The 26,385-nt window shown below is 42.0% G+C and overlaps 1 protein-coding gene across 4 annotated transcripts in view; it reads right to left on the bottom strand.

Moving 5' to 3' along the window:
* The window catches only part of ndc80 (NDC80 kinetochore complex component), a 134,062-nt gene that overhangs the window by 73,061 nt on the left and 34,616 nt on the right, over positions 1-26,385 (bottom strand). For all 4 annotated transcript variants that reach the window (XM_041204485.1, XM_041204486.1, XM_041204487.1 and 1 more), the window contains 2 exons: positions 20,027-20,129; positions 4,736-4,834 (listed from right to left, as the gene is read on the bottom strand). In XM_041204485.1, the coding sequence (XP_041060419.1) occupies positions 4,736-4,834; positions 20,027-20,129 (202 nt within the window). The remainder of the gene's footprint in view (positions 1-4,735; positions 4,835-20,026; positions 20,130-26,385) is intronic.

Genomic DNA, 26,385 nt, shown 5'->3' with positions numbered 1-26,385 from the left:
TCTTTTGAAAGAATTTAAGGATTCAATTCCTTTGGTAGTGAGAACTCATGTGGAGGAACAGGGTTAAAACGATAAGACAAACAGCAGAAATGGATGATTATGAGTTAGTTCATAGAGCTAAACCTTTTTTTACATCATCCTTTTAAATCAGAGAAGGATAGAAGGTGGGAAGCTGAAAGGAAGGTGGGTAGCCAGGGGAAAGGAGGAATGGGTGGAAATTCCCAGGAAGCTTTCTCTCAGACTAAAACAGAAGGTGCTGAGGGTACAAGTGACACTCGAAAATTGAGGTGTTTTCATTGTAATAAAGTTGGGCACACAAAGTCAATGTGTTGGAAATTACAAAGAAAATCTGTTGAAATTATTGGCATGCAGAAAAGTTTTGGAGGTAAAAGTACTGTGGGTTCTGAGGTTCAAGCACAGGAAAAACCAGTGGTTTGTGTACAGGTAGAATCAATGATAAGGATAGAAGAGGGAATGTGTTCACAATTTACCCAAGAGAGTTCTGAGGAGCAGGTTGCAGAAATGTTTAAAGATTTTATATGTGAAGGGGAAGTCTTACCATGTGAACAGGGTGGAGTAGGTAAAGATGTTAAAATGTTAAGAGACATAGGGGCTAGTCAATCCTTAATGTTGTGAGATAGTGATATTTGTTGTTCAGAGGGAGTATTTCAGGAACAGGTGATAATAAGTTGGGTTCATGGAGATGGTAAACCTATTCCATTGTGGAAAGTAAATTTAAAGCTAAGTGGAAAACAGGTGAGGTGCTTGTTGGAGCAGTGGAAAAATTGCCCATTGCAGGGGTTTCAATTTATTTTAGGTAATGATATGGCTGGGTCACAGATGTGGGTGATGCCTATGGTAGTTGAGAAGCCTGTAGAAGTGTTTTCAACAGAATTGTTTCAGAAAAAGTAGCCTGGATTGTTTCCAGGTTGCGTGGTAACAAGATCACAAGCTCACAGGTTGAAACAGGAAGAAGAGGAAGTTAAAAGGCAGGGAAAAGGTGTTGAAGTTCAATTAGCTGACACTGTCTTTGATAAGATTGTTCAGGAAGAAAGAATGGAAGAGAATGCAGCTGAAGTATTTAGCTCAAAGCAGTTGGTAGAGTTACAGAAAGAGGATCCACAAATAAAACAGTTAATCAGACAGCTTACTCAGAAAAAGAGGCAAAATGTATTCCAGGATGTTATTACCTTAAGGGTAATGCGTTGATGAGAAAGCGGTGGCCGGATCAGGTTTCAGCAGATGAAAACTGGATGGAAGTACATTAGATTGTCTCCATCTATTAACCTCCCATCTATACCATTTGGGTATAGAAATGAGACACTGAAGTCTTGGTGGACTTAATACTTAGGAATTCAGGGCACGCATCTCGAAATAAGTAGAAATTGCTAAACCATTGTGATAGCATGATCAAGTTTCCCTTGTGAATTTGATCCGCCTGGCACACATCATATGCCGCGTCATAACAATGCCACATGTTAGGAAGGATGTGAAGAGCACAGAAAAGATTAATGAGAATAGTCCTGGAGATGTGGAACTTCAGTTATGTAGATGGATTGGGACTGTTTTCCCTGGAGAAGCCTGAGAGGAAACTTGATAAACGTATTCAAAATCATGAGGGGTCTGGACAGAGTAGATTGGGAAACAATGTTCCCCATTGGTGGAAGAATCGAGAATGAGAGAGCACAGGTGAAAGAAGCAATGGTGAACCAAGGAAAACTTTTTTATGCAGCAAGTGGTTAGGACCTGCAATGCTCAGACAGCGTGTTGAAGGCAGGTTCAATGGAGGCATTTAAGAGGGAATTGGATGTTATCTGAAAAGGAAAAATGTGCAGCACTACAGGGAGAAAGCAGGTGAATGGCACAAGGTAAATTGCTCCAATAGACACGAAGGCAGAATGGCTTCCTCCTGTGCTATACCAATCCATAATATGCATCCTTGTAAATCTCCGCAACCTCTCCAATGCCTTGATATCCTTTTTATGTATGCTAAGATCTTGCTTAACATTGTAGCTCCTTACCAAAAAGTTAAAGATTAAATGAAGAACGTTAAGCAAATCAGATTTTCCCTCTCATAACCAATATAAAAGCTGTCCACCAGTCTTTTGGCACTATACCTTTTCTAATGAATTATGACATGTGCAGCCTTGCCTTTCTCTTCCTTAGATTCATTTCAAATATGTGGATGGAATCCAACTGGGACCAGAGGCTTGATCCTGAGTTTGATTAGTTTATTTAATTTATTTTTATTTTGAACGTATTTATCTCATTGCAAATCACATCATTCAAAGTCACATTTATCTCCCATATCTCCCTAGTAAATACCGAAATGAAACAATTATTTAATATCATCTCCCTATCTTTACCTGTGCTATCATCCTATCTATCTCTTAATGATCCTATTCCCATTTTTAAATGCTGTGTATAATATTTTACTATTTTCTTTTATGTTCCTTGATAATTTAATTTCATTGTTCCTCTTTGCTTCCTAATTGTTTTTTTATTGCTCTCCTAATCTCTTTGTATTCACTCTAATCATGCATTCTCTGCTGTCAATGTACTTAATGGATGTCTATTTTTTAATCCTCAATTGTACCCTTAAGCTTTTATTCATCCATGGAGTCTCACTGGTATTTAGTTTGTTCTTTGCTTTTATAAGAATATATTTTCCCTGCACTCTGTTGAACAATCTTTTAAATTTTGTTCCACATTGTTTCTTGCCAATTTGCCCATTTTATTTTCCCAAATTCTTTTCTGAGCCCCTCAAAATTAGCTTTTCTCTCCAATAACTTGCATTTCATCGTACTTATATCCCTCTCTATTGTCTTAAAGCACATTATATTATGGCCACTCTGTCTTAGAAGCTCCCCTTCATTTACGAATCTTATCTGCTCTACTTCATTTCCCATTAGTAGATACAAAAGTGAATCTTCCCTGTTTGAGCTTTTTACATATTGGGTAAGAAAGGAGTCCTGTACATATTGTAAGAAATCCATTCCTGTATCCCCTTTACCTACCTCGTCTGCCCAATTAATATCAGGGTAGTTGAAATCCCTCATGATTATTTTATGTTGTTTACTCAATTCCCTAATTACAGCCACTCCATTTCCTACTTTTCCTTCTTTACCTTTTCTAAATGTCATACCCTGTAATATTTAATTCTCACTCCCGATTTTTCTGGATCCATGTTTCAGTAATCCCTACTATGTCTGATTCCTGATGCATGATTGCCTCCAGTTCCCATTTTATTACAGACATTGTGTGCACTGTACCTACATTTTAACCCATTTTTAATATGGTTTCCTGCAACTTCATTTTTAATTATCTTTTTAACTTCTGTTCTATAACTCTTATTATTCCCTTGCCATCAATGTCCTCCCTTACTTTATTCTTTCCTATTCTCTCCTTCCAGTTTTGTAGATTCCCCCCCAATCTTTGGAGGAGGATGGTGGGATCAACTGTCTCAAAGGCTGCAAATAGGACGAGGGGGAATAGTTTGTCCGTCACAATCACAGAGAGGGAGAAATAAAATTGGGAATGAAAGACCACATTGCGAGAAAGGAAGGAAAAATAAGACTTCAAGAAAGTAATTTTAAAACTCTTCCCACCGACCCCCGCTCCCCCCACAGTTCAAAACTTGACTCAGCAGTTGTGAAAGTCAATTTCTGACGCAATCACAAGGTATTTACAATTTCAATGACTAGGCTTAACTTGGTGGCAACTTTTTTTTAATTCATTCATGGGATGTCGGCATCGCTGGCTAGGCGAGCATTTATTGCCCACACCTAATTGCCCTTGAGAAAGTGATGGTGAGCTGCCTTCTTGAACAATTGCAGTCTATGACCTAGTCACAGCGCTATTAGGAAGGGAATTCCAGGATTTTGATCCCGCGACAGTGAAAGAATAACAATATATTTCCAAGGCAGGATGGTGAGTGACTTGGAGGGGAACTTCCAGGTGGTGGTATTCCCATGCATTTGCTGCCCGTGTCATTTTAGGTGGTAGAGGTCACAGGTTTGGAAGGTGCTGTCTAAGGAACCTTGGTGAGTTCCTGCAGTGCATTTTATGGATGGTGCTACTGCTACTACTGTGTGTCGGTGATGGAGGGAGTGAACATTTGGGGATGGGGTGCCAGTCAAGCGGGTGGCTTTGTCCTGGGTGGTGTCAAGTTTCTTGAGTGTTGTTGGAGCTGGATTCATCCAGGCAAGTGGGGAATATTCCATCACATTCCTGACCTGTGATTTGTAGATGGTGGACAGGTTTTGGGGAGTCGGGAAGTAAGTTACTTGCTGCAGGATGCCTAGTCTCTGACCTGCTCTTGTAGCACAGTATTTATATGGCTAGTCCAGTTCAGCTTCTGGTCAATGGTAATCCCCAGAATGTTGACAGTGGTGGGATTTGGTGATGGTAATGCTATTGAATGGGTAAAATGCAGTAAGTTCCTTAAAACAAAACATTGAGACCAAGGGGCAGGTGCCATTTTTGCAAGGCTAACAAATGGTGAAGCAGCACAATTTAGTTAGCCTATTGTGGATTATTCGTATTTAACTGAGCGTTGCTGTTCCGTGTTAATATGACTGCAAATTCTGGTTCCTAATAACTCAGAAATAAAAAAAAGAGACCTACATATTAACAAACTGATAAAAATTGATTGTATATTGGATTGGAGTAACCGTTCAATGGCAAAAGCTGATAAAACCCACATATAGTTAGAGGATAATTAGTGATTACGTACCCTATTATTATGCACACCATCGTTCGTCACAGTTTCTACTACATCCCAGTCCTTATCGGCACCAAAGAGGATCTTATCCGGATCAACGGAATTGATCAGCTGTGGGCAAAGTAAATAAGAATAATCATTAGAGTTAAATTTATGCAAGCAGCACTGACCGTAGAGATTGCACTCCCAAAATAGATCAGCAGCTTTCTGCTGGATTTAGAACTGCTGCCAAAAGGCTTACAATAAACAAGATCTTCCTGAAGTCAAGGGTCTCCAAGGACCATGTAAGAGCACGTTATTGCCAAAACTTCAGTGACATAGGCAGAGTCTTTCTCCCAGCTCAAATATAGATGTGGGAGTTCAGGAGAGTGAGTCACCTAAGGCAGGGACAGAGAGATGTTTCAAAACAGCTAAAAAGTAACCTGGAAGGGGACAAGGAAGAACCAGTTATTGCATCTTATGTTGCAGTCAACATGGGAAAGAACAGGGGCGAGGCCTTGATGAGGAAGTGGCAGGAACTAATTAAAAAGGTCCACAAGTATGGTAATCTCAGGGTTATTACCCAATTAGCATAGTGAATCAGGAAAGGCAACAAACAGCCAAGACTGATGTTGGAAGGAGGGATTGTAGATCATAGGACACTAGCACCAGTGCTATTTGAGGGCATAACTATACTGCTCGGACCAAGGTCCTAGTGGAAAGGATAATTAGGATTAACTTTAAATGGGTAAAGGGATGGAGGATCACCATATCCTAAATATATGACAGCAAGATCAGAGTACAATAGAGATAAAGGTAAATACTCAGGGAACAGGAAAGCTAAGGAATAGTAAGCTATTCAGTGAGGTCAAACCAATACAATTGTGTAAATTAGGTTTACAGGGCATTTAATTGTCATAAATAAGCTTGGTTAGCTGTCGGTTCAAAATGGCAATAAAGGAGACGACTCAAAAAATGGCAGAAATGGGTATTAAAATGTTCAGGAAAGTTAGGGAAGGAAAGAAAGGAGGGGTTGGCAGCGTTGATAGAATACAATAGTGCTGGAGAGAGAGGAGCCTTGGAGGGTTCAGGTTCAGAATGTTTGATTGGAGTTAGGAAATGATAGTGGGGCCATTACATTATTTGATGCAATCCATGGGCCAACAACTGACAGGAAAGATGTCGAAAGGCAAATTTGAAAAGTAATTACAAAGGGGTGCAAGAATTATAGAGTGGTGATAATGGGGGACTTCAATTATGCTCATCAGGCTAGGATAGCAATAATGTAAAAGGCAAAGAGGAGAGCTTCTCAAGTTTTCTGGGGAGAATTTTCTTCAACAGTACATTACTGGCCCACTGAGGAAGAAGGCTAGGGTTCAGAATGCACAGGGGTGGGGTGGACCACTTTGCCCTTGAAACGTCACAAAAAGCCTGTGAAAAATTACAAAGAATCAAAGAACCGGTATGGTGCAGACGACCATTTAGTCTATTGTGTCTGCACCAGTTCTCTGAATGAGCAACTGACATAGTTTCATTCTCCCACTTTCTCCCCGTAACCCTGCACATTCTCCCTTTTCAGGTAAGTCTACATACATACAAACATATGAATTAGGAGTAGGCCACTCAGCCCCTCAAGCCTGCCCTGTCATTCAATAAGATCCTCAATAAGTAACTTCAAACTCTCATTCCTGCCTACCGCTGGTAACCTTTCACTCCTTGCTGATCAAGAATCCATTTACCCCTGCCTTAAAAATATTCAAAGACTCTGCTTCCACCGCCTTTTGAGGAAGAGAGTTCCAAAGACACATGACTCAAAAAATTTCTCATCTGTCTTAAATAGGTGACCCCTTAATTTTAAACAGCGACCCCTAGATCCAGATTGTCACACAAGAGGAAACATCCTTTCCACCTCAACCCTGTCAAGACCCCTCTGGATCTTATATGTTTCACTCAAGTCGCTTCGGACTCTTCTAAACTACTGCGGATACAAGCCAAGCCTGTCCAACACAAGACAAACCGTATTAGTCTTGTAAGCCTCTGAACTGCTTCCAATGCATTTACATGAGGAGGCCAATATCGTACACAGTACTCCAGGTGCAGTCTCAACAATACTGTATAACTCGAGCATAACCTCCCTACTTTTGTATTCAATTCCCCTCACAATAAATGATAACATTCTATTAGCTTTCCTAATTACTTGTTGCTCCTGCAAACTAGTCTTTTGTGATTCATGCACGAAGCCACCCAGATCCCTCTGCTTCACAGAGCTCTGCAATCTCTCACCATTTAGATAATATACTTATTTATTCTTCCTGCCAAAATGGAGAATTTCACATATTCCCACATTACAAGCCTATCTATACACCTTTGTAGCCTCAAGTCCTCTTCACAACCTACTTTCCTACTGATCTTTGTGCCATCAGCAAACTTAGCAACCATATCTTCATCCAAGTCATTTATATAAATTGTAAAAAGTTGAGGCCCCAGCACTGATCCTTATGGTACACCACTTGTTACATCTGCCAACCAGAAAATGACCCATTTATAACTACTCTACTTCTTGTTAGCTAGTCAGTCTTCTAACCATCCCAATATGTTACCCCTTACACCATGAGCTTTTAATTTCCGCAATAAGCTTTCATGTGATGGCTTCTAGAAATCTAAGTACAGTGCATCCACCGGTTCCCCTTTACCAACAGCACATGCTACTTCTTCAAAGAACTCCAATAAATTGGTTAAACATGATTTCCTTTGCACAAAACTACACTGATTACCTTGAATTTTTCCAAGTGCCCAGCTACAACATCTGTAAAAATAGGTTCCAACATTTTCCATGTGACGGGTGTTAAGTTAACTGGCCTGTAGTTTCCTGCTTTCTGCCTCCCTTTTTGAATAAAGGAGTTACTTTCGCTATTTTCCATTCTAATGGAACCTTCCCCGAATCTAGGGAGTATTGAAAAATTAAAGCCAATGCATCAACTATCTCACGCGCCACTTCTTTTAAGACCCTAGGATGAAGCCTATCAGGACCCAGGGACCTGTGAGCCCACAGCTCCAACAATTTGCTCAGTAACCTTCCCTGCTGATTGTAATTTTCTTGAGTTCTTCCCTCCCTTCCATTTCCTGATTTACAGCTATTTCTGAAAGTTACTTGTATCCTCTATAGTGAAGACCAACGCAAAACACCTGTTCAATTCCCGTGTCATCTCATTTTTCAATAATTCCCAAGACTCACTTTCTATAGGACCAATGTTCACTTTGTTAACTTTTCTTTTTTAAATATCTATAGAAACTTACTATGTCTTTGTATTTCTAGCTAGCTTTCTCCCATACTCTAATTTTTCCATCCTTATTAATCTCTTAGTCTTTCTTTGCTTTTGTTTTTAATCTTCTGTCCAATCCTCTGACCTGCCACCCATCTTTGCACAATTATATGCTTTTTCTTTAAGTTTGATACTAACTTTAATTTTTTTTAGTTAAGCACGGATAGTGGGTCCTCCCCTTGGAATTTTTCTTTCTCGTTGGAATGTAGCTAGTCTGTGTATTCTGAAATATCTCTTTAAATGTGTGCCACTGTATCTCTATTGACCTATCTCTTAAACTAATTTGCCAGTTCACTTTAGCTAGCTCTACTCTTATGCCCTCATAATTGCCCTTATTTAAGTTAAAATACTAGTCTTGGACCCACTCTTCTCTCCCTCAAACAGAAAGTAAAAGTCAATCATGTTATGCTCACTGCTACTGTGGGACACCTTCATTATTAGGTCATTAATTAATTCTATTTTTAAGATCCTAGTTGATGTTACTACTGGATAAGCCAGATCCCAGTGTTGAACGTGGCTTGATAGATTCTAATTTTTATTTTTTGTTTAGATAGGTAGAGAGTGGCTACTGAACAGAATCACAGGAGTCAGCTGATGGACTTTTAATAAAAGAATAAAACATTTATTAAACAAGGAAAAATGAACTATATTACAATACTCTTTCACCCACAACTAAACCTTTACACATACAGGTTCATAAGGAAAATACAAGTTGCAAAAGCTATCTTATACTCTGATGTTCACAGTAAGTACACAGTCCACATAAACTAATAGGCGACCTGTGGTCAGGCACACCACATTCTGAAACCAAGTGACAGATGCCACCTCAAACAGATATCATGGGTTGCTCATCAACCCCCCAGACGCTTGTCACACCGTGAGCCAACCAATCTCACTGCACTCCATCTTTCACACGAGGGTTTCGAATCCCCACAGAACCCACTTTGAAATCTTCTCCATAACGACACTTTCCTTCGGATGCCTTCCACAAGGGTCAACCTCCAGGGTTTCAAACTCCTTCAATGTTCCTAGATTGCCATGTGCATTCAAGCTTTGCGTTCCATGCATGCACTCTCAGATACTCAGCCATGCCAACAGAACACCACTGCTTCACATGCCCATTGTAAGGAATCACCAACCTTTAGCTGTATCCTCGAATCTACTGGTATCTTGCAAGCCTATTTCGCTTTGTGTGCGCATCTTGTTCCCTTTAAGCTTGGAGCCTTCCTCTCTGCTCCTTACTTTCGCTTCCAGTGAACAGGATCTTGTTCAGATTCCTGTTCTTCTCCCTGGACTTCACCATCTTCCTGGGACCTTTCTCCTGTTCCACTCCCTGGATTTGGGACTTTTCATTCTTTAGAACTTGCTTCCTGCAGTTTTCTCTCCTGTATCCAGCTTCTCCTGGCACCTACTTCCAACTGAACTAAAAAAACTGCTGTTCTGTTTCTCCATGTGTCTGTGGGCCCCCTGTTGCTAGGCAGCAGCCCAACTTTTCTACTTTGTGTGTTTTAACTTTCCTTCAAGAATCGTAAAACCTCACTAAAATGCAGGCATCTTTTAAAGCGAAACCAAAACTCAAGTTCCTCTTTCTTAAGACCAATACAGAAACACAAATTAAACTTAAAGCTAAAACTCATTCCTAATACCCCCCCCAATACAAAAATAACTGACTTAAACTATCTCAAGTTCCTAACACTGTCTCATTGCACCATACGAGGTCTAGTATAAAACAAAAACAGAATTACCTGTAAAAACTCAGCAAGTCTGGCAGCCTCGGCGGAGAAGAAAAGAGTTGACGTTTCGGGTCCTCATGACCCTTCAACAGAACAGACCTGCTGAGATGCTGCCAGACCTGCTGAGTTTTTCCAGGTAATTCTGTTTTTGTTATGGATTTCCAGCATCCGCAGTTTTTTTGTTTTTATCTCTGAGGTCTAGTATAGCCTGCTCTCTGGTTGGCTGCAGAACATGCTGTTCTAAGAAACTATCCTGAAAATATTCTATGAATTCCTCATATAGGCTACCTTTGCCCGTCTGATTTTCCCAGTCTAGATACAGATTAAAATCCCCTATGATTATTGCTGTACCTTTTTGACAAGCTCCCATTATTTTTTTCTTTGTACTCCTTCCTTCCGTGTGTTTACTGTTAGGGGCCCTATAATCATCCAGAAGTGACTTCTTGCCTTTATTATTTCTCATCTCTACCAAAACCGCTTCTACAGCCTGGTTTCCTGAACTTTGGTCATCCCTCTTGTGTGAATGGATGTTTTTTTTTTAAATGTCTTTGGGTGGGTAATATTGTGTTAGTCTGTAAAGAAGGCTGGATGTCTGTGTGTGAGATTTAATTAAGCTGGTCAAGAGATTGATAGGAATCAGGTTGTTGGCAGGGGGCAGGGGGGCTGCTGAAGCATGAAAAGGATAGGTGTTAAATTTGAGGTACAAGTTAATAGGTTAGGACGTTTGCATTTTAGGTAAGTTGAGAGTCTCTTTGAATATCAAAGGGGAGGCAGCAGTAACATGAAGGATCTTTACATCTTGCAGGAGTTCCAGATGTAAATAATAGTGGGGATGTTATATTTTCTTGACCTGAAAGCAAAGACAAAATAGAGACATAAAAGATTTTATATTTGGAGAGATGAGTTTCAAAAAAAATGTGATAATAATGGAACTGGAGATAAAAGAGGGGAAAAAAGTTATTTTAGAGTGTAGAAATAGCTGGAGCTGTTTGAGCTGTTGAGCTCTGGGCTGGAAGAGTATGCCATTTGAACCAGCCATCCAGTCAAGACAGAAAAGTCTGGGCTGCAATCTGAAGTGGATTCCACCGCAGAGTGGAAGAGGGTAGAGGTCATTTAGAGGCCTTTATTGAAACCACAGCAGTTTGCCTTGTGTAATATTACTGGATTTCTTTATAGTTATCAACAAAACAGTGTTGTCTGAAGGTGTTTACTTGTGGGTCTGGCCAAGTAGAGTGTCTTTTTGGGGAATGTTTTGTAAGAATAAGCTTAATTGGATAACTGTAATCTTGTGTACTTAAGTTTTATTTTATTCTTGTTAATAAAAATTTTTAATTATAATTTTTAAAAATACCACAGGTGTTACTGGGCCTCTTACTGCTCTATTGTTCTAATATCATTATTAATTAACAGAGCCATCTCTTCCACCTTTTCCTAGCTTCCGGTCATCCCTAAATGTCACGTACCCTTCAATATACAGGTCCCAATGTGTGTCATCCTGCAGCCATGTCTCCATAATGGCTATCGGATTGTACTTATTTATTTCTATTTGCGCTAACAGTTCTTCTGTTTTGTTTCGAATACTATGTGCATTCAGATACAGAGCTTTTAATTTTGTCCTTTTATTATTTTTGTAATCTCTAGTCTTATCTGTTAATTTACTCTTTCATTTGTACTCTTTCCCTTCCTGTCAAGGTCTGTTTATCCTTTCCCATACTAATACCTTTTTCTTTTGCCTTGCCTTTACTCTTTGATTTACCACATCTTCCCAAATTTATTTTCTTGCCCCCATTATTTAGTTTAAAACTCTCTCTACTTCTCTAGTTATGCAGCTTGCCTTAACACTGGTCCCAGCACGGTTCAGGTGTAGATTTACCTCTGTCGTTGGTACCTACATGAACCACAACCACTGGATCCTCCCCCTGCCATTAAGTTGCTCTCCAGCCCTGAGCAGATATCCCGAAACCTGGCACTGGGCAGGCAAAACAGCCATCCAGAATCGCACTCTGGATTGCAGAGAACACTATCTATCCCTCTGACTATGCAGTTTCCTATCACAACAATCCTCTTCATTATCCCCACTTGAATGGCAACCTTCACCATGGTGCCATGATCAGTCTGCTGTTCCACCTTGCCGTCCTTCTCCTCATCCACATAGGTAGCAAGCACCTTGTACCTGTTGGACAAAGTCAGGGGCTGAAGCTCCCCCATCCCTACATGCTGGCTCCCCTTACCTACCTGACTCGCAGTCACATCCTCCTGTCCCTGACCAACTCTAAAATTCTGCCTAACCTAAACAGAGTGACTGCCTCCTGGAAGAAAGTTCCAGGTGACTCTCCTACTCCCTGATGCCCCACAATATCTGCAACTCAGACTCCAGCTCAGCAACTCAAAGCCAAAGTTGCTTAAGCTGCAGACACTTTCTGCAGATACAGTTGTCCGGGACTCCCATGCATTCCACATATTCCCACATGCTGCAGTCACAGCACACCAACAGTCCTGCCATTTCTGTCCAACTTTATTTAATTAGTCAATTAGTTCATAATTTACACAGATAAAATAACAGAAAGTTGCATCCACCTAACTTGGAGACGGGAAGGGAAACTCCTTCAGCACTGAAGTATGAAAAAAAGTAAAAAATGGAGGATCTCTTTTTCCCTGTGCACTGAATTCCTAACTTCTCACTTAATCGACCCCTCACTCGTGCAGTCTCATGTCCCTTTCTGCCTAGGGAGAAAATGTTCCCCCTGGATCGAGAACAAGAGGGCACATATTAATTAGTAAGCGAAGCAATAGTGAAATTAGGAAATACTTCTTCACGTCTGATTCCCCTTTGAATGTTTCAATTGAATTTGCCAGGCAGTGCATTCCAAACCCTAACCACTTGCTGCGTGAAACCAATTTTCCTCATGTCACTACTGCTTCTTTAACTAATTACTTTAAATCTGTGCCCTCTCGTTCTTGATTCTTTCACAAGTGGGAACATTTCCTCCCTATCTACTCTGTCCAGACTCATGATTTTGAATACGTCTATTAAATTTCCTCTCAGCCTTCTCTTCGCTAAGGAAAACAGTCCTATCTTCTCAAATTTATCTTCATAACTGAAGTTCCTCATCCCTGGAATCATTCTCGTGATTTTTTCCTGCAGTTTCTCTAATGCCTTCACGTCCTAAGTGTAACACCCAGAATTGGACGCAATACTCTAGCTGAGGTTGAATTAGTCATTTAAACAAGTTCAACATAATTTCCTTGCATGTGGACTCTATGCCACTATTAATAAACCCAGAATACTGTACGCTTTAATAACTGCTCTCTCAACCTGTCCTGTCACTTTCAATGACTTAGGCACATATACCCACAGGTCCCTCTGCTACTGCATCTCATGAGAGTTGTACCCTCTATTTTGTACTGTCATTCCATGTTCTTTCTACCAAAATTAATCGCTTCACATTTCTCGGCATTGAATTTCATTTGCCACCTGTCCACCCATTCCAACAACTTTTCCATGTCCTTTTGAAGTTTTACACTGCCCTCCTCATAGTTCACAATGCTTCTGAATTTTGTATCATCTGCAAACTTTGAAATTGCGCCCTGTATGCCAAGATCTAGGTCATTAACATATCAGGAGGTGATACACTTTGGAAGGAATAATTTGACAAGGCATGACACTAGGGAACAAAGGGACCTTGGCATGTGTGTCCATAGATCTCTAAAGGCAGAGGGGCATGTTAGTGGGGTGGAGAAAAAGGCATATGGGATACTTGCCTTTATCAATCGAGGCATACATTACACAGGTAGGGAGGTCATGTTGGAGTTATATAGAAGCTTGGTGAGGCCATAGCTGGCGTACTGTGTGCAGTTATGGTCGCCACATTATAGGAAGGACGTGATTGCATTGGAGGGGGTGCAGAGGAGATTCACCGGGGTGTTGCCTGGGATGAAACATTTAAGTTATGAAGAAAGGTTGGATAGACTTGGGTTGTTTTCGTTGGAGCAGAGAAGAGGCCCTTCGGCCCATCGAGAGGCAACCTGATCGAGGTGTACGAGGTTATGAGGGGCATGGACAGGGTGGATAGGGAGCAGCCATTCCCCTTAGTTGAAGGGTCAGTCACAGGGGGACACAAGTTCAAGGCGAGGGGCAGGAGGTTTAGGGAGGATGTGAGTAAAAACTTTTTTACCCAGAGGATGGTGACGGTCTGGAATGCACTGCCTGGGAGAGTGATGGAGGCGGGTTGCCTCACATCCTTTAAAAAGTACCTGGATGAGCACTTGGCACGTCATAACATTCAAGGCTATGGGCCAAGTGCTGGTAAATAGGATTAGGTCAGCAGGTCGGGTGTATCTCACGTGTCGGTGCAGACTCAATGGTCCGAAGGGCCTCTTCTGCACTGTGCGATTCTATGATTCTGTGAAAACCAAAGGTTCCTACATTGATACCTGGGAAACTCCGCTACAAACGTTCCTCCAGCCCAAAAACATCCATTAATCACTATTCTGTACCCTACCACTCAGCCAATTCCATATCCTTGTTGCTACTGCTCTTTTTAATCCATGAACTATACCTTTGCTCACAAGTCCGTTGTGCGGCGCTGTATCAAATATCTTTCAGAAGTTCACGTGCACCACATCAACAGCATCGCCCTCATCAACCCCTATAAGACCATAAGATGTAGGAGCAGATGTAGGCCATTCAGCCCATCGAGCCTGCTCCGCCATTCAATGAGATCATGGCTGATCTGATAATCCTGAACTCCACTTTCCTTCCTTTTCCCCATAAGCCTCGATTCGCTTATTGATTAAAAATCTATCTCAGCCTTGAATATACTTAACAACCCAGCATCTACAGCCCCCTGCGGGAAAGAATTCCAGATTCACTACCGTCGAGAGAAGAAATTCCTCATCATCTGTTTAAATGGGCTCTGACTTACTCTGAGATTACCATCTAGTCCTAGGCTCTCCAACAAGGGGAATCAGCCTCTCAGCATCTACCCTATCACGCCCCCTAAGAATCTTATACACCTCTCATTCTTCTAAGCTCCAATGAGTACAGGCCCTCTCTTTTACCTCTTCAAAAAACTCCAACAAGTTAGTTAGTTTCCCTTAAGAAATCCATGTTGGCTTTCCTTAATTAACCCACATTTGTCCATGTGACTATTAACTTTGTCCCGAATTACTATTGCTAGAAGTTTCCCCTGCTACAGAAGTTAAACTGACTGGCCTGTAGTTGCTGGGCTTATCCTTACACCCTTTCAAGAACAAGGGCGTAACGTTTGCAATTCTGCAGTCCTCTGGCACCACCCAAGTCTAAGGAAAACTGGAAAATAATGGCCAGCGTCTCCGCAACTTCTGCAATCACTTCCCTCAGTATCCTTGGGTGCGTCTTATCCAGTCATGGTGCTTTATCAACTTTAAGTACAGATAAACTATCCAATGTATCCTCTTTTTCAATATTAAACCCTTCCAGTGTCTGAATTATCTCTTCTTTTACCATGCCTTGGGTAACGTCATCTTCCTTAGGTAAAGGCAGATGCAAAGCATTTATTTAATAGCTCAGCTATGCCCTCTGCCTCCATGTGTAAATCCCCTTTTTGGTCCTTCAACACCCCTACTGTCAATACCTCATTAAATACATTGTTATGGTTTAAAGGCAATTACATTGCTAAAACAGGTGATGGGTATTTGCACTCATATGAATAGGGATAGCTGGGACACTGGGGGGGTTGGAGCAGTGCTAACTGTGAACTAAGTCAATAAACTCTCTCCAGCAAAGAAAGCAGCTGTGTCTGTGTTATAACTTCACCAATCGGTGTAGATCCGAATAACACCTACTCCTCCTTTTACCACTCTTTTATTATTTACATGCCTATAGAAGACCTTGGGATTCTCTTTTATGTTAGCTCCCAGTCTCTTTTTATACTCCCTCATTGCTTCTCTTACTTGCTTCTTCACCTCCCCTCTGAACCTTCTATATTCAGCCTGGTTCTCAGTTGTAGTTTCTACCTGACAACTATCGTATACGTACTTTTCTCCTTTATCTTAATTTCTAGCTACTTTGTCATCCAGGGAGGTCTGGATTTGTTTGCCCTACCTTTCCCTTTCGAGGGAATATTTCTTGATCATGCCCGAATTAGCTCTTCTTTGAATGTAGTCCATTGATCAACTACCGTTTTTCCTGCCAACCTTTGGCTCAAAGACAAGGGTGAGAAATTCAAAACATTGAAAGAAAGATTGGAGGAGTTGCAAGCGTAGGAAAGACAGTACTGTGGGGGGTTGCTGTCTCTCTCATGCTCGTTGCTTCAGCGACTCCAATGACAGGGTCTCTGTCTCCCATACTTGTTGTTCCTTGAGAGACATAATCTATGATAGGAGAAGCAGCAAGGGTGGGAGGGAGGGAGGGAAGGAACCTATCATTGGAGGTGAAGGAGTAATTATCCTGCCCAGTTCCACTGCCGCCATGCAGGAGACATCTGGCTGCGCTATCAATCACTTCAGCCCATCAATATCCTCTGGAGCCAAGCAACCGAGGAAAGGAAGCAAAGGACATGAGAATGCATTCAGTAGAGTTTCACAGAAGCCACGCTGGAATTCAAAGTAGCATTCAGAGAGCTAGAGAAGTGATTTACTGTGTTCTGATGAAGAGAAAAAAGATTTGAGGGAAAAGAAAGGGCAGACTTAAGTGTAATACAGGAAAGCAGTTTCAATATAAGCAACAAACAATCTCTTTAACAGTTACCAAATACAAGAAAACCAAGCTTGAAAACTAGCAAAAGCTGACAAACAACCTCAAAAAAGCTGGCAGAGGCAATACATAGTTGACAACTCAAGAAAAATCTTGCTTATAAGTCTATGACATGTGAATAAAAATAGTTCCATGGGCTTGTGATTTACAATGCAGGTATACTCAACTTTTATTAGGAAAAAAACTATAAGTACAAGAAGTCCTGAAGGGATAAACACAAATGCTAAAGGTACAAAATTGATGGTGAATTTCTGGGACAGAGGGGGGGAATCTGAGGATATACTCAGCTGTAACTTATGAATTGTATTTATAATTTAAATTTGAGAGAAAATACCAAGGAACTAAAGAAGAATGGTGCCCAGAACTCCTCATGTTAGCTGCTTTTAATGACTGGCACTTGGTTAGTGAAAATGAAAAAGCAGCCTCGAAAACCAAAATGTACTCAATAATATTAAGAGGGGCAATTTTTTTCTCAAAATTACCCCGCAGGAGAAATTGCTGTATCTAGTTCTGGAGAATGAGGTTGTCAAGTGGATCAAGTCTCAGAATGGGAATATTTAGAAAACAGTGATCATAGTATCATAAGGCTTGGATTAGCTATGTAGAACAACAAGGAGCAATCCAGAGTAAAACTATTTAAATCAGTGGGTTGAGAATGGATTTGTCCCAAGTAAATTTGAATCAACAAATGGAAGGCAGAACAGTTACAGAACAATGGGCTGCCTTTAAAGAGGAAATGGTTTGGGTTCAATCGAGGTACATTCCAAAGAGGGAAGGTGGGGCACCAAAGCCTGAGTTTTCAGGACAAAGAAAGAAATAGACGGTAAAATGAAGCTGTTAAAGGTACATATTATCAACCTGATATCTATTATAAAGTGAGAACCAATCTGAATGTAGAAACATCAGAGGAGATGTGAAAAAGGATATAGGAGGGAACAAAGTGCTCAGCTAACATAAAAGGGAATCCAGAAGTCTGCTACAGAGATATATAAATAAAAAAATGATGGTAAAAGGAGGTGGGAGTTGATTAGGGATCAAAAAGGCAACTTACACAGGGAGGCAAAAGGCATAGCTATGGCACTAAATGAGTACTTTGCATCTGTATTTACCAATGAAGATGGTGCCCAAGTCACAATGAAAAGGAAGGTAGCTGAGATACTGGCTGGGCAAAAAAGTTGATAAATTGGTGGTATTAGAAAGGCCAGTGTATTTAAAGTTGCTAAGTCACTAGTACCAGATTGGTGGCATCTGAGGATGCTGAGGGAGTGGTGCCAGAGGAGAGAAATGACAATCTGGGACAAAATTAACAGTCACAGGGACAGACGTGCAATAATTAAGGAAACCAACATGGATTTGGAAAGTCAAATCCTATTTACTGTACAATTGAATTTTTGACGACATAATGGAAAGTTGATGAGGTGTACATAGACTTCCAAAAGTGTTTGATTAAATGCTGGTAAGCCTGTTATGTGGCAAAGTTAAAGTCCATGGAATAAAGGGATAGTGGCAGTCGGGATGGATATAAAGTTGGCTGAGTGACAGGAAACAGGGTGGTGATGGTTACTTTTCAGACTGGAGGAAGCTATACAGTGGTTCTCCAGGAGTGGTACTAGGACCACTGCTTTTCTTCATGTATATTAATGACTTAGACTTGGGTGTACAGGGCACAATTTCAGAATTTGTAGATAGCTCAAAACTTGAAGTTGTGAACTATAAGGATAATGACAGACAGGCTGGTGGAGTAGATGAACAGGTGGCAGATGAAATTTAATGTAGAGAAACGTGAAGATACACATTCTGGTAGCAAGAATGAGGAGAGACAGTGTAGACTGACAAGTGCGATTCTAAAGGGGCTGCAGAAAGCTTTGAAGTTGGCAAAGCAGATTGAAAAAAGTGGCTAAAAAGGCATACAGGATCCTAAGTTTTATAAACAGAGGTATAGAGCACAAAAGCGAGAAAGTGAAGAAGAAACTTTATAAAACACTGGTTCACTCTCTGGAGGACTCCGGCAATTCTGGACGCCGCCGTTTAGGAAGGGTATCAAGGTTTTAGGGAGTGCAGAAAGGACTTATGAGAATGATCCCAAGGATAAGTTACTTCACTTAAAATGACAGGTTGAAATGCTTAGGCTGTTTTCCTTTGAGAAGAGAAGGTTGAAAGGAGATTTGATAGAGGTGCTAAGATGGTGGAAGTTGATGCTATAAATAATTTTAAAAGGGAGATGAGAAGCTACTTACGGATGAGGAATAAGGTATGGACAATAAGCTGGGTTGTGGATCCAAGCACAACTGATCTTTGAAAGAGCCAACACATATATAACTAAATGGCTTCCTTCTTTACTGCAAGTTTCTACAGTTTTATCATGGAGATTTCAAATATCTTCAAATGCACTGGTAGGGAGGATGTGAAAGGATGGCTATGCTTAGACTGGATAAGTCCCCGAATATGGATGGCTTGCATCCCAGGTTGCTAAGGGCATTGGAGGCAGAGATAGTGGAAGGAGTGGCCATAATCTTCCAATCTTCCCTGGAAACTGAGAAGGGGACAGAAAGTGGCAAATATGACACCCTTATTCAAGATAGGGTGTAAGGACATTCCTAATAACTGCAGGCCAGTCAGTTTAGCATGACGGGTAATGTTTTAGAAACTACCAGGGACAAAAAACAATTAATTATTAATGAAGAACTATCACAAATTTGTATAGGAAGATTGTGTTTAACTAACAGGGTGTTTAATGAAATAACAGGAGGTTGATGAGGGGAATGTGATGGATGTTGTTTACATGGATTTTAAGTGTTTGACAAAGTGCCAGCTAAAAGGTTGGTCAACAAAAAATAAGACTGATGGAGGTCAGTGTCAGCTTGGATAAAGGTTGGTTTACGAGCAGAAATGAAACCATGGTAAATGGTTTCTATGGTTAACTTTCAGACTGAAGGATGGCAGTGCTTTTCCCCCCAGGGTCAACTTTTTGATGCATATAAATGGCGTGGATATTGGCATACAGAGTAAAATTTCAAAACTTGATACCAAACTTGGAAAGATATTCCAGCCTCAAAAGATACAAAGTTATTTTTCAATTCATTCTCAGGATGAAAATGTCACTGGTCAAGGCTGGCATTTTGTTGCCCATCCCTAGTTGCCCTGAGAAAGTGGTGGTGAGTCCACTGATGCATTCAAGGGCTTGGCTAGGCCACTTCAAAGATTTAACCACATTGTGTTGGTATGAGAATGGAGTCACTTGGCAGCCAGACCAGGTAATGAACCACTTGGGTTCTACAATAATTCAACAATTTCATAGTCATTTGTACTCATGCCCGGTTATTTCTAGGTTATTTTTTCAAACTGATGTGTGCAGCTGACAATTCAAGATTACGCTAGAGTAGCCCAATGTTTCAGTGCACATTTGAAATACAAGAGACTCCCTGTCCACATGCCCAATTGGCAGTAAATATTATCCAAAGCACACTTCAAGCTTCCTTAAAATATATACACCTCCAATCTTTTCTTTTACTTAACGATTAGAGATTCTTACCTTAATATGGTCCATCAGCCAAACCAATGCACCGAGAATTAGTGGCCAAGTGTGGGGAGCTCCAACTGTATACATTGAGCTTTTTGACAATGGAAAGGGATACCTTAAGTGAATAAAGAAATCAGCCCCCAATGAATAAGGATATATCTTAATTTATTTTGCACTGTCTTCCACACACCATGTAATATTGTCCTGCCAAATATACACCAACAAGAATAAGCTTGTGAAACATCAGATACTTGCCTTATTAGTTGAGGTATTGAATACAAGAGCGAGGAGGTTATGACAGAACTGTATAAAACATTAGTTAGGCCACATCTGGGGTACTGTGTGCAGTTCTGGTCACCACACTATAGGAAGAGTGTGATTGTACTGGAGAGGGTGCAGAGGAGATTCACCAAGATGTTGCCTGGGCTGGAACGTTTCAGCTATGAAGAGACTAGATAGGTTGGGGCTTTTTCCTTAGAGGAGAGAAGGCTGAGGGGGGACCTGATAAGGGGCATAGATGGTGGATAGGAAGAAACTTTTCCCCTTAGTGGAGAGGTCAATAATCATGAGACATAGATTTAAGGTAAGGGGCAGGAGGTTTGGAGGGGATTTGAAGAAAGTTTTTTCACCTAGAGGGTGGGGGAGGTATCTGGGACACTCTGCCTGAAAGAGTGGTAGAGACGGGAACACTCACAACCTTTAAGAAGTATTTAAATGAACACTCGAAATGCCATAGCATACAAGGCTACAGGCCAAGTGCTGGAAAATGGATTAGAGGTTAGAGTAGATAGGGGCTTGATGACTGCTGTGAATATGATGGACCAAAGGGCCTCTTTGCATGCTGTAAAACCCTATGACTCTTTCACTGAACTGCCTCACTGTTAATTGTCATTGTTCTACAACAAACATGATCAAATCTTAAGCCAAGAAAACCTTACTAACTTTCTACTGTCTCCCAATACCCAATGCTTATTTTAGATACTGCAAAATATTCAAGAACAGTTTCATCAATTCAGTTCAAGACTAACAAAAATTTATTCAAAGAAAAGCTTGCACATTCATTAAACGTGAGGGGTTCAGACAGAGTAGATCGAGAGTAACTGTTCCCATTGGTGGATTCAAGTTTTACGAAGGCTCCATAATGTTGAACTCTATCAAATACTGCCTTGATGTTAAAGGGCAGTCATTCTCACTTCACCTCTGGATTTCAGCTCTTTTGTCCATATTTGGGCTCAAGCTGTTAATAGAGGTTGGAACAGGGTGCTTGCGGTGCACATTGGACGGCAGGTGAGTTAGTGCCACTTGATAGCACTGTCAATTACACTTTCCATCTCTTTTCTGATGATTGAGAATAGGCTTATATTGTGTTAATTGACCAGAGCAGGTTTGATCTGCTTATTGCAGCAAGGACATACCGGGGCAATTTTCCACATTATCAGAAAAGTGCCAGTGTTGTAGCTGTACTACAAAAGTTTAGCTAGAGGAGCAGCTAGTTAAGGAGCACAAGTCTTCAGCACAACAGACAAGATATTGGGCTCAATTTCCTTTGCTGCATACAGTATGCTCAGCCATTCCTTGATAGCTCATGGAATGAATCAAATTGGCTGAAGACTGACATCTGTGGATGGCGGGGACCTCAGGAAGAGGCTGAGATGGGTTATCCATCTGTATGGCTGTCTATTATTTTAATCAAGATAGCAATGAATTGTAAAAAGCTAAGGGCCCAATACAGATTCCTGGGGGACACCATTAGTCACATCCTGTCAGTATCCATTATTCCTACTTTTCATTTTAATTCATTTATGGGATGTGGGGAGCAATAGCAAGACCAACATTAGAGAGTTGATGGAGTAGTGGTATTGTCGCAGAATTAGTAATCCAGAGACCCAGGTTAATGCTCCGGGGACCCAGGTTCAAATCCCGCCACAGCAGATGGTGGAATTTGAATTCAATAAAAATCTGGAATTAAAAGTCTAATGATGATCAGGAAACCATTGTCAATTGTTCAAAAATTGTAGAAAAGATTGTAAAAACCCATCTGATTCACTAATGCCCTTTATGGAAGGATATCTGTTGTCCTTACCTAGTTTGGCCTACACATGACTCCAGACCCACAACAATGTGGTTGACTCTTAAAGTATCCTCTGAAATAGCCTAGCAACCCACTCAGTTGTGTCAAACAGCTATAAAGTCACCAAAAAGGAATGAAACCGGACGGACCACCCAGCATCGACCGAGGCACCGGAAATGCCAACGCAATCTCCACACTGTCGACTCTGCAAAGTCCTCCTTACTGACAACTGGGGGCTAGTGCCAAAATTGGGAGATCTGTCTCACAAACTATTCAAGCAACTGCCTGACATAGTCATCCTCACTGAATCATACCTTACAGATAATGTCCCAGACACCTCCATCACTATTGCTGGGCATGTCCTGTCCCACTGGCAAATCAGGCCCAGCAAAGGTGGCGGCACAATGATATAAGTCAGGAGGGAGCTGCCTGGGAGTCCTCAACGTTGACTCCAGACCCCATGAAGTCTCATAGCATCAGGTCAAACATGGGCAAGGAAAGCTCCTGCTGATTACCACGTACCGCACCTCCCTCAGCTGATGAATCAGTGCTTCCCCATGTTGAACATCATTTAGAGGAAGCACTGAGGGTGGTAAAGGCACAAAATGTTCTCTGGGTCGGGGACTTCAATGTCTGTCACGAAGAGTGGCTTGGTAGCGCCACTACTGACAGAGCTGGTCAAGTCCTAAATGACACAGCTGCTAGATCAGGTCTGCGGCAGGTGGTGAGGGATCCAACAAGGAAAACATACTTGACCTCACCCTTACCAACCTGCCTGCCGCAGATGCATCTGTTCATGACAGTATCAGTAGGAGTGACCATTGTAGAGACAAAGTCCCGCCTTCACATTGAGGATACCCTCCAGCGTGTTGTGTGGCACTACCACCGTGCTAAAATGGCATAGATTTGAAACAGATCTAGCAACTCAGGACTGGGCATCCATGAGACGCTGTGGGTCATCATTAGCAGCAGAATTGCAGGGATTATACTCGGACACTATCTGTAACCTCACAGACGGCATATCCCCACTCTAGCATTACCATCAAGCCAGGGAATCAACCCTGGTTCAATGAAGAGTGCAGGAGGGCATGCCAGGAGCAGCACCAGGCATATCTAAAAATGAGGTGTCAACCTGGTGAAGCTAACTCGCAAGACAACTTGCGTGCCAAACAGCATATGCAGCAAGTGATAGACAGGGCGAAGTGATCCCAAACCAACGGCTCAGATCTAAGCACTGCAGTCCTACTACATCCGATCGTGAATAGTGGTGGACAATTAAACAACACACTGGAGGCGGCGGCTCCACAAATATCCCCATCGTCCATGATGGATAAGTCCAGCACTTCAGTGACTAACAAGCCCAGAGAACCATGGATGACCAGAGAAATCAGGATATGATGAGAAGGAGAAGAGAGGCTTTTAGCAGGTACAAGGGGAGCAAATCATCAGAGGCATTAGTGGAGTACAAAAATGCAGGGTGGAGCTTAAGAAAGCAATTAGGGAAGCAAATGAGAAAGCTCTGGCTGGTAAAAGTAGGGAAAATCCCAAGATATTCTATAAGTATATCAACAGGAAGAGAATAACCAGGGAAAGAGTAGGGACCAAGGGGGCAATCTATGGGTGGAGCAAGTGGACATCGGTAAAGCGTTGAATGAATACTTAACATCCGTCTTCACCCAAGAGAATGAGGATGAAGGTACAGATCCCGGGGAGAGAGACTGTGAGGTTCTTGAGCAAATTAATATCGGGAGTGACAAGGTATTGGAGCTGTTGGCAGGCTTAAAAATGGACAAATCTCCTGGTACAGATGATGTGTGTCCCAGACTGCTGAGGGAGGCAAGGGGGGAGATCGCAGGGGCTCTGACTCAAATCTTGAATAAAGAGAGGCTGGCGACAGGGAAGATCACAGGGGCTCTGACCCAAATCTTTAATAAAGAGAGGCTGGCCACAGGGGAGGTGCCAGAGGACTGGAGAACAGCCAATGTGGTTCCGCTATTTAGGAAGGGTTGTAGAGATAAGCCAGGGAACTACAGGCCAGTGAATCTCATGTCAGTGGTAGGGGAACTATTAGAGTAAATTCTGAAGGAGAGAATCCAACTCCACTTGGAGAGGCAAGATTTAATCAGGGATAGTCAGCATGGCTTTGTCAGAGGGAGGTCATGCCTAACAAATTTGATTGAATTTTTTGAGGTGACCAGGTGTCTAGATGAGGGTAGTGCAGTTGATGTAGTTTATATGGATTTCAGCAAAGCCTTTGACAAGGTCCCACATAGGAGACTTATAAAGAAGGCAAATGCACATGGGATACAGGGTAATTTGATAAAGGTGGATTCAAAATTGGCTTAGTTGTAGGAGACAGAGGGTATTGACAGGAGGATACTTCAGTCACTGGAAGCCAGTGTCTAGTGGCATCCCACAGGTATCTGTGCTGGGTCCCCTATTATTTGTCATTCATATAAACAACATAGATTACTATGTGGGGGGTAGGATTAGTAAGTTTGCGGATGACACAAAGATTGGCCGGGTGGTTAACAGTGAGGTTGAGTGTCTTGGGCTACAGGAAGATACAGACGGGATGGTCAAATGGGCAGATAAGTGGCAGGTGGAATTTAATCCTGAAAAGTGTGAAGTGATACACTTTGGAAGGAGTAATTTGACAAGGAAATATTCAATGAACGGCATGACACTAGCAAGTTTTGAGGAAGAAAGGGACCTTGGCGTGTGTGTCCATAGATCTCTGAAGGCGGAGGGGCATGTTAGTGGGGTGGTGAAAAAGGCATATGGGACACTTGCCTTTATCAATCGAGGCATAGATTACAAAAGTAGGGAGGTCATGTTGGAGTTGTAGAGAAGCTTGGTGAGGCCACAGCTGGAGTACTGTGTGCAGTTCTGGTCACCACATTATAGGAAGGATGTGATTGCATTGGAGTGGGTGCAGAGGAGATTCACCAGGATATTGCCTGGGATGAAACATTTAAGTTATGAAGAGAGGTTAGATAGACTTGGGTTGTTTTTGTTGGAGCAGAGAAGACTGAGAGGCAACCTGATCGAGGTGTACAAGATTATGAGAAGCATGAACAGGGTGGACAGGGAGCAGCTGTTCCCCTTAGCTGAAGGGTCAGTCACAAGGGGACACAAGTTCAAGACGAGGAGCAGGAGGTTTAGGGGGATGTGAGGGAAAGCTTTTTTACCCAGAGGGTGGTGACGGTGTGGAATGCACTGCCTGGGAGGGTGGTGGAGGCGGGTTGCCTGACATCCTTTAAAAAGTGCCTGGATGAGCACTTGGCACGTCATAACATTCAAGGCTATGGGTCAAGTGCTGGTAAATGGGATTAGGTAGGTAGGTTAGGTGTTTCGCACGTGTCGGTGCAGACTCAAGGGGCTGAAGGGCCTCTTCTGCACCACGAAATTCTGTGAAAAGAAAAGGCTGAAGCATTTACAATAATCTTCAGTCAAAAGTGCAGAGAGGATGATATATCTCAGCCTCCTTCGCCAGAGGTCCCCAGCATCACAGTCTTCAGCCAATTTGATTCACTCCAAGTGATATCAAGAAACAGCTGAAGGCACTGGATACTGCAAAGGCCATGGGCCCTGACAATATTCCGGAAATAGTACTGAAGACTTGTGCTCCTGAACTTGCTACGCCTCTAGCCAAGCTGTTCCAGTACAGCTACAACACTGGCATCTACCAGGCTATGTGGAAAATTTCCCAGGTTTGTCCTGCACACAAAAAGCAAGACAAATCCAATCCGGCCAATTACCGACCCATCAATCTACTCTCCAACATCAGTAAAGTAATGCAGTGCGTCATCAACAGTGCTATTAAGTGGCACTTGCTTAGCATTAACCTGCTCATTGATGCCCAGCTTGGGTACCGCCAGGGCCACTCAGCTCCTGATCTCATCACAGCCTTGATTCAAACATGGGCAAAAGAGCTGAACTCCGAGGTGAAGTGAGAGTGACTGCGCTTGACATCAAGGCCGCATTTGACCGAGTGTGACATCAAGGAACCCTAGCAAAGCTGGAGCCAATGGGATGATCTCCCACATGGGAGACAACTCTCCACTGGTTGGAGTCATACCTAGCACAAAGAAAATAGTTGTGGTTGTTGGAGGTCAGTCATCACAGCCCCAGGACATCACAACAGGAGTTCTTCAGGGTAGTGTCCTCTGCCCAACCACCTTCAGCTGCTTCATCAATGACCTCCCTTCCATCATAAGGTCAGAAGTGGATATGTTCACTGATGACTGCACAATGTTCAGCACCATTCGCAACACCTCAGATACTGAAGCAGTCAAGT

The sequence above is a fragment of the Carcharodon carcharias genome, chromosome 14 (genome assembly GCF_017639515.1).
Source record: "Carcharodon carcharias isolate sCarCar2 chromosome 14, sCarCar2.pri, whole genome shotgun sequence".
Taxonomy (NCBI): domain Eukaryota; kingdom Metazoa; phylum Chordata; class Chondrichthyes; order Lamniformes; family Lamnidae; genus Carcharodon; species Carcharodon carcharias.
This window is presented reverse-complemented; position numbering and strand designations above follow the sequence as displayed.